This window comes from Cucurbita pepo, chromosome LG07, assembly GCF_002806865.2.
Source record: "Cucurbita pepo subsp. pepo cultivar mu-cu-16 chromosome LG07, ASM280686v2, whole genome shotgun sequence".
In the NCBI taxonomy this organism is placed as follows: Eukaryota; Viridiplantae; Streptophyta; class Magnoliopsida; order Cucurbitales; family Cucurbitaceae; genus Cucurbita; species Cucurbita pepo.
The window spans coordinates 238,478-253,526 of NC_036644.1; the positions used below are offsets into that span (position 1 = coordinate 238,478).

The 15,049-nt window shown below is 38.9% G+C and overlaps 4 protein-coding genes across 5 annotated transcripts; 3 read left to right on the top strand and 1 right to left on the bottom strand.

Moving 5' to 3' along the window:
- Positions 1-99: 99 nt before the first annotated feature.
- LOC111798423 lies at positions 100-6,374 on the top strand. The gene is made up of 4 exons (XM_023681547.1): positions 100-1,697; positions 2,051-2,132; positions 2,870-3,078; positions 6,302-6,374. The coding sequence occupies exons 1-4, from the start codon at positions 964-966 to the stop codon at positions 6,318-6,320; spliced, it is 1,044 nt and encodes a 347-aa protein (XP_023537315.1). The 5' UTR covers positions 100-963; the 3' UTR covers positions 6,321-6,374.
- LOC111798422 lies at positions 3,793-7,406 on the bottom strand. Its single transcript, XM_023681545.1, has 6 exons — positions 7,319-7,406; positions 6,972-7,069; positions 6,317-6,867; positions 5,403-5,837; positions 4,241-4,544; positions 3,793-4,100 (listed from the first exon to the last, which is right to left on the bottom strand). The coding sequence occupies exons 3-6, from the start codon at positions 6,755-6,757 to the stop codon at positions 3,964-3,966; spliced, it is 1,317 nt and encodes a 438-aa protein (XP_023537313.1). The 5' UTR covers positions 6,758-6,867; positions 6,972-7,069; positions 7,319-7,406; the 3' UTR covers positions 3,793-3,963.
- Positions 7,407-7,408: 2 nt separating this feature from the next.
- LOC111798421 (NADH dehydrogenase [ubiquinone] flavoprotein 1, mitochondrial) lies at positions 7,409-10,735 on the top strand. 2 transcript variants are annotated; one of them, XR_002815703.1, is made up of 4 exons: positions 7,409-7,513; positions 7,885-9,355; positions 9,720-9,790; positions 10,412-10,735. XR_002815703.1 is itself a non-coding variant. In XM_023681544.1 (3 exons), exons 1-2 carry the CDS (start codon positions 7,511-7,513, stop codon positions 9,340-9,342), a joined length of 1,461 nt encoding a protein of 486 aa, XP_023537312.1. In that variant the 5' UTR covers positions 7,409-7,510; the 3' UTR covers positions 9,343-9,355; positions 10,412-10,735. The 2 variants fall into 2 exon arrangements, 1 of the variants encoding a protein (XP_023537312.1); XM_023681544.1 differs by lacking the exon at positions 9,720-9,790.
- A 686-nt stretch (positions 10,736-11,421) lies between these two features.
- LOC111798467 (nucleolar GTP-binding protein 1-like) lies at positions 11,422-14,693 on the top strand. Its single transcript, XM_023681631.1, has 2 exons — positions 11,422-11,701; positions 12,391-14,693. Exon 2 carries the CDS (start codon positions 12,399-12,401, stop codon positions 14,427-14,429), a length of 2,031 nt encoding a protein of 676 aa, XP_023537399.1. The 5' UTR covers positions 11,422-11,701; positions 12,391-12,398; the 3' UTR covers positions 14,430-14,693.
- Positions 14,694-15,049: the final 356 nt, after the last annotated feature.

A 15,049-nucleotide genomic window follows, 5' to 3' on the forward strand; every position in this document is an offset into this window, starting at 1 on the left:
TTCTCTGGGAATGCAATATTTTATGAGTATTGGTTCATCATTTTAAAAATCTTTTCAGGATAATGTTTTTATTACATTCAAGAAAAGAAAAATAATCTTTTTAAACTCGGTATTATTATTTTCAAGAAAATTCTTTCATGGGAGAGGGGATAGATTCGGACCGGTTTGCTGTTTGCAGCCCATGTGAACTGATCAGTGAAAAAAGTCCATCAATTTCCATGCAAATTCATATATTATTCTCTTGGAATTACTTGACAAGTTGCCGCAGATTTGCTTGTTTGTTTCCATTCCCTCCCTCGTTTTTATAATTCCTCTCTATGATAGATCTGCAACTCTCAGCTTTTAATGCGTCAAATTTATAGTTCACCGTGGAATTTAGCTCTTCAAACCAAACCCACCAGCCCCTTTTGATTTGATTATCTCTTCGATGTTGTGAAGTTCATATAATCAGTGCCTTGCAGCTTCTACTTCTACATATCATTACGTTTGTACTGTCTTCCATTAATTTCACTGCGATTCTGAGCTTCTCTGCTATGGAAATAACACATTTCTTTTACTCTTGAGTTAATTTCTTAATGTTCATGGCTCTTTACTGCTTCAGATGGGTCCCTTTATCTTCTTCAGTGACGTAAGTTTCAGCATTCAGACATGGTGAGATTCTACTTCTTGTCGGGTTTTGTTGCTTTCATTTCCTCATTCGTCTTCTGAATGCGAACGAAAAGTTTTCTCTATTCTGTGGGCTCTGGGATATCTCTTTCGGCTACTATTGAAATCTCGATGTCGTTAACTTCTTTGCATTATGTTGTTTTTGTGGATGTTTATGGGATGTAGATCTGTTTTTGGTATGTATTTGAAGTTGTGGTTTAGTTTTTCTGGGTGATCTTTGAAGCTTGCACGCCAAGTGTTTGATAAAATGACTGTGAGAGAGTGAGAGTTTTTTTTTTTTTTTTTTTTTGGACCAAAATGAAGGGGAGGGAGGAGAATGGGTATCACAAAAATGGATCAAAACATGAAAAGGCTATGAGTTTTGAGTTTCAAAGAGGAATTGGAGCTAATGGCAGTTTCCATCGCCGGGTGGCCACAGCTAAATCAACTCCATCGAAGTGGGACGATGCACAGAAATGGATTTTTCGGTTGCCAAAAGGAGGAGAAAAAGAGGAGTCCAAAATCAAGCATAGAAACTCGAATGCTGATGACTTGCGGCTTATAGCTGCTGTGCCACAACAGGAGCATGATTATTTGAGCGGTGGAGATAAAAGGACTGAAGGGCGAGAAGAAAATGGTGGCTTTGCTTCTGCAATGAGCAGTCAAAGTGAAGCAGAAACAAAGATGATGAAATGTGATGAACCCATTTGGAGAATCAATAAGCCATTGGAGAGCTGCAACACGGTGGTTAGGTCTGTGTGCTTGAGGGACATGGGGACAGAGATGACTCCCATAGCGAGTCAGGAGCCCTCGAGGACGGCTACTCCAGTCAGAGCCACCACCCCTGTGCTTCAGAGCCCTATAACTTCTGGATCTTCCACCCCAGCAAGGCCTCACCATGAAATGCCGGCCATTGAAGATCGTCAAGCAGGTTTTGCTTCTACTGCCATGGTGGTGAAAAACCAGAGCTCTGATCAGGCTGTAAAGATGAGCTCTATGGAAACTAGAGCAATGGCTTGGGATGAAGCCGAACGAGCCAAGCATATTGCAAGGTGACCCTTTGTACCCTTTTCATTACTCCTCTAGTTTAGCCCTTGCCCGTCTAGTTCTTAACACACGACCTGATTGATAACTTGGGCTTTCTTTTTGAAGTTCAGCAAATTCGTTGTAAGTTTTGAAAGCAATCTATTTGAGGGACTTTTCGTTCTTTAACACTTGTTAGAGTAGGGCTAGACCCTCTCCTAGAAAATGCATTTTAAAACCATGAAGACGTAACAGGCTAAAGCGGACAATATCAGCTAGTGGTGAGATTGGGCTGTTACATTTGAGGAGCCTACATCGAGGAGCCTAAAATGCTAGATTTAACTTGAACGTTCATGATATGCTGATTGTTTTGCATTTCTAGGTACAAACGTGAAGAAGTGAAGATACAAGCATGGGAAACCAGCGAGAAGAGGAAAGCTGAGTCAAAAATGAGAAAAATTGAGGTACCCACCCAGATTTTTACTTGTTTCTAATTAGAATGTGCAGTTGAGCTTGATTTCAATCTGTCCTCTTATTACAGTCCTCTAGTTTCCCTAAACCTCCTAAAATGTATCTGTGGTTAGCTTTCTTATATGACACATTTCCTTCAAACGTGCAAAAGAGATCAAATGGAAAGATTGGATTAAAGATTTTAAAGGTGCAGCAAGGCTCTCCCATTCTTTTGTCTGGCTCAAATCTGGAAAACTCACCCAATCTTCTCTTTTTTTATGCTTTTTAGCCAGCTCAAGTCGTAACACAGTTGATCTTCGTTCATAACTTATACTAACTGTGAGCTCTATCCCCTCTTTCTCACATCCAATGAAACATCAAAACACCCATAAAAGCTATTGCGAAGCTTTCAAGGTTACATGTAACAGCTCAAGCCCCTCGCGAGCCGATATTATCCTTTTTAGGCTTTCCCTTTCAGGCTTTCCCTCAAGTTTTTTAAAACGCGTCTGCTAAGTAGAGATTTTTAAAAACCGATGTGGGATCTCACAATCTACCCCCATTCCGGTCCCATCGTCCTAGCTGGCACTCGCTTCCTTCTCCAATTGACATGGGATCTCATATTACAAATATGAAACTAAACGTAGTAGATTTAACGACCGAATTGCAGCAGGGTCACTTCCTCGAAGCTCTGAATGTTTCTATATTGAATTCTATGAACAGTTCTGAATGTTTTGTTGAATGTATTGAACAGAAAAAGGCAGAAAAAATGAAAGCTTGTGCGGAAGAACTGCTGGCAGATAAACTAGCAGCCACAAGAAGAATAGCTGAAGAGAAACGTGCAAATGCAGAGGCAAAACTAAATAAGAAATCTGTAAGGACTTCTGAAAAAGCTGATTATATTAGGAGGACTGGCCACTTGCCTTCTTCTTTCTCCTTCAAGCTGCCTTCATTGTGCTGCTGGTAAAATCATTCAATATTTGTTTCCCTTTTCTTCCCTTCACTATCTGTAAAATGCATTTACCTTAGAATTGTTATAAAATATTGAAATTTTGAAGTGAAATATTGTCTGTTCTGGTCTTTAGTTGCTTGTAGTGTCTTATTGTCTCTTTTCAATGGTGTTCCATTGTGGAGCAACTTTTGGAGCATGCCATAAGTTACCAACAAAATTATTATCAAACAAATTAATTGGTTACTATCCATAACCCATGATATTTATTGTTCTTAACACGAGCTCTCTTGATTAAATCAATGTATTGTATGAGGGTTCACAGGTTGGGTTGGGTTAGGTTGCGACTTTTTTAGTCCAACCAAGTCAAGCCCAACAATTGTATTGTATGTGTCCATTATCTAGATGTTTCTAGAATGTTATAGAAAGTTTTTTTTATATACAAATATATATTTTAGGAAAAAATCTAGAAGAGGTAAAATTTAGAAGATTACAAATGTGATTGACATTGTTTAGTGTCACAATCGCGCTCTTACAGGACGTTTTGTAAACGATTGTGCAACACTCACTCTCACCACTAAATGAGTTAGTCAACTCAAAAACGGGGTAGAGAGAGATTTTAGAAAGAGAGTTGAAAGCAAGATTTGAAAGAATCGAAGAAAAAAACATCACGGCTTAAATAACATATAACTCATGATAGGAAGAATTACGACCAGAGGGAATGAAAATAACTCCAAATAACTCCAATCATTGGGATTGATTACTCGCAAACGAATAAAAAAACATGTTGAAATACAGAATTGGCGTCAGCCAGTGAATAATTTTACACGTATGACATTTGAATGTGAAGGGTTCTACAACCAGAACCATTTGGACGGCTACTGAATATTTCTGAAACTTCAGGAGAAAACTAAGGTCTGCCCAAGCACGAAGGTGATGAGTGTGAGTTCAATAAAAAACAAAGTGTTCAACAGAGCTCTATTAACTGTCCACCCGAAAATCGTTATGCCGCCAGGATTCATATGCAAATACATGACTGCACCATGGAGACCAACTTAAAATCGTAAGTAACAGCATTGTAAGTGAAGGTTTTTAAGATACTATTGAGCAAATTGTTGATAGTGTTAAGAAAATGCATAGATGGTTGGTTACTTGATGAATGTCTGAGTTTCTTACCAAATGCTTCTCTTTTATGATAGGAGGACATGTAAGAAGCTAGCTGTGTGGTTGTCGGCATTGTAATAACAATATCCAAGGACTCCAAATCACTTTCGGAGTAAGTGCTAGCCATTGTGCTCAGTCTACTGGTAGCGTCTGCGTTGCCATTTGGATATCGAGGCTGAGATACATCACCTGGACCACAAGTGACAAGAGCATGCCATCGACTAGCTACTGATGCGATTCCTTGGGCTCTGTGGGAAATCTTTGTTGCTCCATGTAAGCAAAGAATGACTCCAACCACTTGAACAATTGCAGCGACCTAAAAGTTAGAGAGTAAAAAACAAGGATAATCAATGTGAGATTCCACATCGGTTGGGGAGGAAAACGAAACATTCTTTATAAGGGTGTAGAAATCTCTCCTTTGCACACTCTTTTAAAAACCCAGAAGGGGAATAAAGAGGACAATATCTGCTAGCAAGGACAAAAACCCAGAGGGAGAATAAAGAGGACAATATTTGCTAGCAAAGACGTTGGGTCCCGAAGAGGGGTGGATTGGAGGGTCCCACATCGATGGGAGAAGGGAACGATTGATAGCAAGGACGTTGGGCACCGAAGGGGGTAGATTGTGAGATCCCACATAGGTTGGGGAGGAGAACGAAACATTTCTTATAAGGGTGTGGATACCTCTCCCTAGCAGACGAATTTTTAAAACCTTAAAGTGAAATCTGAAAGAAAAAGCCTAAAAATGACAATATCTGCTAGTAGTAGGCTTGGGCTGTTACAAATGGTATCAGAGTCAGATACCGGACGATGTGCCAACGAGGAGGCTGAGCCTCGAAGGGGGGTGGACACAAGATGGTGTGCCAGCAAGGACGTTGGGCCCTGAAGGGGGTGGATTGTGAGATCCCACGTCGGTTGGAGTTTATAAAGGTGTGGAAACTTCTCCCTAGCAGACGCACTTTAAAAACCTTGAGGGGAAACCTAAAAGGGAAAACTCAGGACAATATCTATTAGCGGTGGGCTTGGACCGTTACAATCAAGCTTTAAGGGTCAACTCAACGCATTGCTGACAAATCAGCATAAAAACCTTGGATATAATCCCATCTCTAAGTCTGAACTCATAGCTACAAGTATTTGAAAAAGATAGTTGCAGGTAGCAAAATGCTGAAGAACTTACTGCAAAACCACCACCATTTATGAGGGTAATCATTGCACTGTATCTTGTCGTCTGGAATAGAGTCATGAACTGGCTAGCAGTTACAACCAAGAACTGTAGAAGAAGAAAGATTCTGAATCTGTGGCTTATCTTGGACAAATGATAGCGCAGGAAAATATGCTCCTCTATTAAAAACAAAACTTCAGACTCGGTTTGCAGTAGCTTGGCGTACTCATCAAAGTGGATCACTTGCAAATTGCACATCAAATGAAATACAATGGCGGCTGATAAAGAGACCAAGCTCAGGTAAGTCCAAGATATGGTCATAGCCAGTAAGATACCGACAGATAGCCCCCATGATGATACTCCTTCCGCATATAATATTCGAATTACCTCTTGAGTAGCCTTCAGAATGAAACATGGAAGTGCCCAGAAGACGAGCAAACGTATTGATCCCTGTGAAGATAGATAGTCAAACCAAGCACCTTCCCTAGCACATAGTTCAAAGTCACACGACAAAGATATCGTGAAAATTAACTCTTTTGATGCACACACATTAGTGTTGTACGTTGTCATGAACAATAGGTTCATGCATCTCCTATGCATATATTGACATTTATTTAGTAGTTCATAACCCTGTTGATTGATATTCTCATTTTGTTACATGAATCATATACGCATGGATTTTGATACATGAATCATATATGTCTGTATAAAAGATTATTTAGGATGGTTGAGAGTATTGAGTTTGAGTGTTATTTTGTATTTGTTGAATGACATTTTAGAGGGAGTTTGTTGAGAGACTTTGTGGTCCGAGAGCGTGAGATATACATTTTGTAAATACTTTGTTAATTTTTGTCTGTGGGTGTGTGAGTGCGATCGATCGATCTTGGTTCTAATGTTTTTATTTCTCAAAACAGCAGATTGAAGCTGACCTGAATCTTCTTGACATAGTCTTTGCGATACCGAGCCGAAGAGCTGATCTGCCTATCAACAGTGAGGAACCTCTTGATGCCATATTTTCTGAGGTTGTGAGAAAGACAAAGCAGAGACACAGCTGCAAGACAAGCTTGTGAGACCACTGTATTAACCTCAAAATCCTTAATCTGGAACATCTCACAGGCAGCGCAATCAGCGAGTTCCAGCACCACAACAGGCAGAACAACACCGACAAGAACAAAACCAGACCAAGACAGAGCACAGCTCAAAACAGAGGATTGATGGAACCCCAAAAGGCCAAGCAATGTGTCCAGCAGCTCCAGTGTTCTGTCCAAATGTTCTTCTTCCTCATCTCCTCGCCTGGTCGCTTGTGAACTCTGATTCTGTTTTGAATCAAGAAGTGGAAGATGAGCTTGAGAATCTTCAAGCTCAGCCATTGAAGTTGAAGATCAAAGCTCTCTCAACAACACAATTTGGTAATGGGTTTTGAGGGAAAGGGTTCGAACAGAATCAACTAGATTGCTGACGAACATACCGAGGATTGTTTCTGGTGTTGAATTATAGCAGTTGGTTGGAATCAAATTGTTCATCACATGAAGATTATGATAATCAGAACCGTTGAATTAGGAAGGAACAGAAATGGAGATATACCTCTTTGACTAGATTTTGGGCATTCTTGCAGAAGAAAATGATCGATCCATATTCTAAGCTTGGAATCTGCTTTTTTTTGTTTGTTATTTCTCTTTATTCTGAAGGAAAATAAATGTTAACATTGCTTCACATCTCAGCAAAAGAAATTTTAATTACATTCCAAAAATAAATAAATAAATAAATAAAATCCATAATAATTTTTTTTTAATTAAAATACCATATTTAGTTTATGTATTGTTGAGTTTTATTTTATTTTGGACAAATTTAATTATGTATTTTCCACAAATTAATTAATCACATTATATTAATGGCTGCAAATATTTTTAAGATTTAGTATTTACGTGTACCTCTTAACCATCACGAAGCGCAGTTCAATCTCAGCCGTTCGATGTAAATACCATCGTGATCAGGAAATCGCAACCGTAGCTATTGCTTACTACAGATCGCCACTCGGCAGTTTATCTCTGTACCTCTCGGACCTCCCTCTTCTCTTCGATCCTGCAAATCTCCCTCTATCGCCTTCTGAAGCACTTCATGCTATGGTAAGGAATCTGTGTTTCTTCGGCGCCGATTACTAATTTCTCATTTGTTTTCTGTCGCTTTCTTTATTTCGAATTTCGTTTCCGGGTTGTTCTGATTTAGTGTTTGAATTTGAATGTTTCGAAGAGATTTAAATGATGATTTGTTGTTTCGAGTGATTTTGATTTTTCTATTTGTACTGATCGTTCAAAAATTGTCACGGACATAACTATTTGATTAGAAGTTTTTACGTTCTTCTTGTTTTGTTTGTTTGTTTGTTTTTGTTGTTTCCACATTTAAACTGATTATCATTAACTGGTTTACATTACACGTGATTGAATTACCAAAATTATTCACTCAGCGACCTAGTATATTGATATGTACTATTCTTTAGGCACCTGTTCGGGGCATGCTGTATCTTCAACGAACAGTATTGACAAGGAGTTATAATGATAGATGGGTTATAGGGTTGAGAGCATTTAGCAATCAGGGTGCAGCTGCTAGTAGCAGCCCTCAGCCTCCCCCACCTCCTCCACCTCCAGAGAAAACTCATTTTGGTGGCTTGAAGGATGAGGACCGAATCTTTACCAACTTATACGGTTTACATGACCCCTTTCTCAAAGGTGCCATGAAACGTGGTGATTGGTACAGAACTAAAGATTTAGTACTCAAGGGTTCCGATTGGATTGTCAACGAAGTCAAGAAGTCTGGCCTCCGCGGTCGTGGAGGTGCTGGGTTTCCATCTGGACTCAAATGGTCATTCATGCCAAAAGTATCTGATGGTCGCCCTTCCTATCTTGTTGTTAATGCTGATGAAAGTGAACCCGGAACCTGTAAGGACAGGGAAATCATGCGGCACGATCCACACAAACTCTTGGAAGGTTGTCTGATTGCTGGAGTTGGGATGAGGGCTACTGCAGCTTATATATACATCAGAGGTGAGTATGTGAATGAGCGAAGGAACCTTGAAAAGGCCAGAAAAGAGGCTTATGAAGCTGGATTATTGGGCAAGAATGCCTGTGGAACTGGTTATGATTTTGATGTTCACATCCACTTTGGTGCTGGAGCTTACATTTGTGGTGAAGAAACAGCTCTATTGGAAAGCCTTGAAGGGAAACAAGGGAAACCAAGATTGAAGCCTCCTTTCCCTGCTAATGCAGGTTTATATGGATGCCCTACCACAGTTACAAATGTGGAGACCGTGGCTGTTTCTCCTACTATTTTAAGGCGTGGACCAGAATGGTTCGCCAGTTTTGGGAGGAAGAACAACTCTGGTACCAAATTGTTTTGTGTATCGGGACACGTGAATAAGCCTTGCACTGTTGAAGAAGAAATGAGCATTCCACTGAAAGAGTTAATTGAAAGGCACTGTGGAGGGGTTAGAGGTGGATGGGATAACTTGCTTGCAGTAATTCCCGGAGGTTCCTCAGTTCCATTGCTTCCCAAGCATATATGTGATGATGTCCTTATGGATTATGATGCACTAAAGGCTGTCCAGTCTGGATTGGGCACTGCTGCTGCAATTGTTATGGATAAATCGACTGATGTTGTGGATGCTATTGCAAGGCTCTCTTATTTTTACAAGCATGAAAGCTGTGGACAGTGCACTCCCTGCAGAGAAGGTACAGGATGGCTTTGGATGATAATGGAAAGAATGAAAGTTGGAAATGCGAAGCTGGAAGAAATTGACATGCTACAAGAGGTTACCAAGCAGATTGAAGGGCACACCATTTGCGCCCTTGGTGATGCTGCTGCTTGGCCTGTGCAGGGTCTTATAAGGCATTTTAGGCCTGAGCTTGAAAGAAGGATCAGAGAACATGCAGAAAAGGAGTTGATCCAGGCCGCTGCATAGGATTCTCTTTCAGGTTTATTTGAATCTTTCCACCCTACTTTGATTAGCAAACATAAGATGAGCTTGTTTTAGTAGATTTAACTTGGCTCTTGTAGCCCAATAATCAGCATCCCAAAGGTGAAAACTGTCGTCTGATTTTCATTTGCTGATGCAAGTAAACATGTAAGATCTGAATGGATATTTTAATTTAATTGATTATTTTACCTCTTTCCTGAAACGGGTTTGATTTATGAATACTGGAAGAAAAACCACCTATGGGGAGAATGGATGATGTTAGAAGCCACTTAAAATTCCCTAGCCAACTGCAATGAAGAGCGTCCTTCCTATCTCATTTAAGTCAAATTGCAGAACATGATTTTTCTTTTCTTGCTTTTTTGGATAGCAGGCAAGTTCATGATGCAGCTTTTCAAACTTGGAAATTACTGCTGCAGTCGTTACTAATAAATATGTGAGAACCCACACCTATTGGAGAGGAGAACAAAACATTCCTTATAAGGGTGTGGAAGCATTTCTTATAAGAGTGTGGAAACCTTTCCCTAGTAAACGTGTTTTAAAACCGTGAGGCTGACGGCGATACCTAACGGGTCGAAGCGGACAATATCTACTATCGGTGGGCTTGACTGTAACAAAACATTCTTCGTAGTTTTTTTTATATTTACCCATTTTTTTGCCATGATTCTGTGGGTCGATCAAAGGACTCATTAGTGACTCGTGAGCATGAGTTCTCATTAGCTGTTGATCATTGGACGTTCAGGTAAAAAGAAGTGGCCTGGCATTGTGTGGGTCAATCAAAGGACTCATGCAGAAATCAGTGACCCATTGCATTTTTAGTGGTTTTCTTTCTAAGAATTTCATCTATCCAATGTTGTTAGACATTTTCACTTATTCTGGGTGATTCTTCTCTTCAGTTAATGATGCAAAAAAGATTGATTCAATTTTCTGCCCAATTCTGTAACACTCATTAGTAGAAGTGTGAACCTTGTTTTCAAGCATCATGAAAGACTTTTTTTTTTTTTTTTTCCCCATCTTATGAGACAACACTGAACACTTCTTATCCTATGCCATGTAGGGAATTCCAAATTTGATGGGAACTGCAAATAATGAAACTGCCCCAGATAAACGAATGCTTGGTGTGACTCAAGCATCTCGAGGTCATGTCCGTTTGATATTTCAAAAATGACTTATAAGTGTCTCGAAGAAACTCGTTTCTAGTTGTTGAAGCGTCTTCGAGGCTAGAATTTTTATAAATCATCTTTGGTGTATTGTCAATGCCTCTCTTAACACCATTTGATGGTTGATATCAATGTTTTCTTTTTATGTTGTACTCATCTGAACAAAATTTTCGTCTCCCTGTGCAACATCAATAAAGGGGAAAGTTAAGCTTTAAATATAAGTTTCTGAGATTCAACAATGGTGAACTTGCAGGGGATACTGAAGGAGCCATGTTTAGGGCAGTTTGAGATGCTTCTGATAAAAAGTACTGTTAAATGAAGTAGTTCTAGAATTGTTACTTTTTGTCGCGAGCACTCGCACTTGAACACTTGGAAGCTAATATGAATATAAGTCAACTATTGTTAAAATTTGATCTCGACCAAAAATATCTTACATAACATGATAGGGATGTTATAGACGTTAATTGTCATATTGTTCGAAGATTTAAATATTTTATATAAGTTGAAAAAAAGATTAGAACATGTTTTATACTATAGTCCGTCATGAAAAAAAGGGTGTTTAAACATACATAGCAACCAACTTTTATGCTGTTTAGTTCGATCAATTACCCTGAAGTTAAATCAAAGCTTGAAGCTTGAATTCACTATTTTAGAAACTTGAATTTACTATTTTATCAAACACGAATTAATTTATAAATAATAGTCAATATCTTATTACAAATAATTTAAACAAACTCGTAAGAAAAAGAGGTAAATTTAACATTTAAAATTATAATAATAAAATTATAAAAATTAAGTGACCTAAAAAAAAAAAAGAAAAAAAAAAAGAAAAAAAAGAAAAAAAGAGAAGCAAAGTAGGGCAATTTAGCAAATGTATATATAGCGAAGTTATTCTTACAGAAAAGAAGTGGCGCCTAAAACCCTACTTCAGCCGTCCTCTGTTTCCTTTTCGCTGCGGCTCTTCGAAGTCCGAACGCAGCTACCTATTCTTCCCTTCTTCACTCTCTAGAAATCTCTGAACCGACTCTAATTCGACAAAGCAATTCCTCAATCACTTGCTTTCTCGCTGTTTTTATCTGATTTCCCGTACTTTTCGGGTTCATTCTGTTGTGTTTGCAGGGAAGGATATCAAAATCTACCATTTGAGTTTTCTGAACCATCAATCGAGGAGGAAAAGAAAAACCTAGGTTTGTTGTTTGTCTTTTGGAGTATGATTCTGTTTTTCTCTGCTGCCTCTACGATTATGTGTGCGATTAGCTAACAAATCGATTGCGTCTCGGGTATAGGAATCTCGGAATGTTACTAGTTTTACCTGAGAGCTCCGTTCTTCGTAGATAATTTAAGCTGTTTATTATGGTGCTTTTTATTCTTTTTTCTAAGTTTCTATTCCGAAAATTCAATCAGGCTCGCATCTCCTGTTTTATGACAGATTTTGATTTGCTTGAAATTTATCCAACCCAGGGGTCACGAAAACTCATAATTCTAGAGATAAGATTAAAGAGGGTGTTAAAGGTGCGAAAGGGGTAATAAATCTGAATTTTCTGGCGTTAGTATTTTGATCTTGCGTTGTGCACTTTTCATCATGTTGGACATGTCTGTTTCTTCTTGCTGTTTGGCATCTCAGTATTATAATCTTACCTTTAGTGGTTTTTTTGCTCACTAAACCAACTTCAAAGTCAAAATTATCTTCATGATTTCTTATAGTTTCTAGACGGCATGTTTCAGTAATAGTTCTGAAGGCTTTTATCTTTTTACCTATAGCCATATTATTATTTATTATCATTATTATTATTATTTTAATTTATACATTATTTTATTTATTTTTAATACACGAGAACTACTTTTTCAACTTGATGCAAACAAATGCTTGTTTCAGGGTAGAAAATGGTGCAGTACAACTTCAAGAAGATTACCGTGGTGCCTAATGGAAAGGATTTTATTGATATTATTCTCTCTCGTACCCAGAGACAAACGCCCACAGTTGTCCACAAGGGTTATGCCATATCTCGTTTGCGACAGTTTTATATGAGGAAAGTAAAATATACGCAGACGAACTTCCATGAAAAGCTCTCTACCATCATCGATGAATTCCCTCGGCTGGATGATATTCATCCTTTTTATGGCGATCTCCTACACGTTCTGTACAATAAAGATCATTATAAGCTTGCTCTTGGTCAGATTAACACTGCAAGGAACCTCATAAGTAAGATTGCTAAGGACTATGTGAAATTGTTAAAATATGGGGATTCACTCTACCGTTGCAAGTGTCTGAAGGTTGCTGCTCTTGGAAGGATGTGTACTGTGATAAAGAGAATTGGGCCTAGTTTGGCTTACTTAGAGCAGATTAGACAGCACATGGCAAGACTTCCATCAATTGACCCGAATACCAGAACAATTTTGATTTGTGGGTACCCTAATGTTGGTAAGAGCTCATTTATTAACAAGATTACTAGAGCTGACGTTGACGTTCAACCCTATGCTTTTACAACAAAGTCGCTCTTCGTGGGTCACACTGACTATAAGTATTTGAGGTACCAAGTGATTGACACACCAGGAATTTTGGATCGGCCATTTGAAGACCGTAACATTATTGAGATGTGTAGTATTACTGCTTTGGCTCATTTGAGAGCTGCTGTTCTATTTTTCCTTGACATATCGGGGTCCTGTGGTTATACAATTGCTCAGCAGGCAGCTCTCTTTCACAGTATAAAGTCTCTGTTTATGAACAAACCATTGATTATAGTCTGCAACAAAACTGATTTGCAGCCACTGGATGGTATATCAGAGGAAGACAAGAAGTTGGTCCAGGAAATGAAGGCTGAAGCTATGAAAACTGTGATGGGTGAAGGAGATGATTCTGCAAGTGAAGGGGGGGTGTTGCTTACTATGAGCACTTTGACAGAGGAAGGTGTCATTTCTGTCAAGAATGCTGCCTGCGAGAGGTTGTTAAATCAGAGGGTAGAATTGAAGATGAAATCCAAAAGGATAAATGATTGCTTGAATCGGTTTCATGTAGCAATGCCAAAGCCTCGGGACCAGAAAGAAAGACCACCTTGCATACCGGAGGCAGTGTTGGAAGCTAGGGCTAAAGAAGCTGCAGAAAAGCAAGTTAAGAAAACTGAGAAGGATTTGGAAGATGAGAATGGTGGTGCTGGTGTCTATTCTGCAAGTTTGAAGAAGAATTATATATTAGCCAATGATGAATGGAAAGAAGACATCATACCTGAAATTCTAGATGGGCACAATGTTTCTGACTTCATTGATCCTGATATTTTATTTAGACTTGAAGAGTTGGAAAGGGAAGAAGGGCACAGACAAGTAGAGGAACCGGAGGACGATTTTGAGATGGATGGTGCTGAATTGACTCCTGAGGAAAAAGAAGCTTTGGCTGAGATCAGGAGAAAGAAAAGTGTGCTTATTCAACAGCATAGGATCAAAAAGAGCACTGCAGAAAGCCGACCCACTGTACCAAGGAAATTTGATAAAGATCGGAAATACACAACAGGGAGAATGGGGAGACAGCTATCAGTTTTGGGTCTGGATCCAAGTTTGGCAATTAACCGTGCACGTAGTAAGTCACGAGGGCGTAAGAGGGAGAGATCTCCTGACAGGGGAGATACCAACGGCTCTTCTGCCATGGATGTGGATGAAGAAACACCAAATAAGAAGCTGCGTATGAGGTCCAGATCCTTGTCAAGATCTAGGTCTATGTCTCGGCCACCAAGTGAGGTTGTCCCTGGCGATGGTTTCAAGGACTCAGTCCAAAAGGTGAAGGCATTAAAGATCGCCAAGAAATCAGTGAAGAAGAGGAATAAGAACGCTCGTCGTGGTGAGGCAGATAGAGTAATCCCAACATTGAAACCAAAACACTTATATTCAGGAAAGCGTTCTACTGGCAAAACAGACAGGCGTTGATACGTTTGGGTAATTCTTATGCTTTGTGTTTCTTTACTTTGGTTTGCATTTTGTTAGAATCCGAAGACTCTGAATATTGGTCTATTTACGCTTTGGAGCTTGAATTGCTCTTTATTCTGCATTTTCTTTCACTAGTTTAGCATTGTTTTTAAACGTTTAAAATTAATGATTTACAGTGCAATCGAATTTTGTAGTGTTGGATTTTATTTATGGAGAATTGGGGGGATTATGAAGAAGGATGAACAAGATCTTAACGAGTACCAAGTCATATTTTGTCTGTCTACACTTTTTGGAGTTGGAATTGCTTTTATTGTGATCTTTGTCTTATATCATGAATCCTCATGAATCCTAGGAGTTCATCTTATTTGGTAGCCTTAGTTCTTGAGCAATTTTTTGTATTTTCCTTTTTGAAAGAGTCTTTGTGCAATATGGAATGATGGCTTCATTCATTCAAATCTTTGAAAAGCTATGTTCTTTGTATGTGTCCTGTGTCTTACAACAGGTGTGATCTGAGTATTCAAGAGGAAAATAAACGATTATATAGAAATTTTGATTCAAGTTATAGTTTAGTCTCTATAGCTTTAAAATTTAATTTTTTGTTATTATAGTTTGCTAAAATC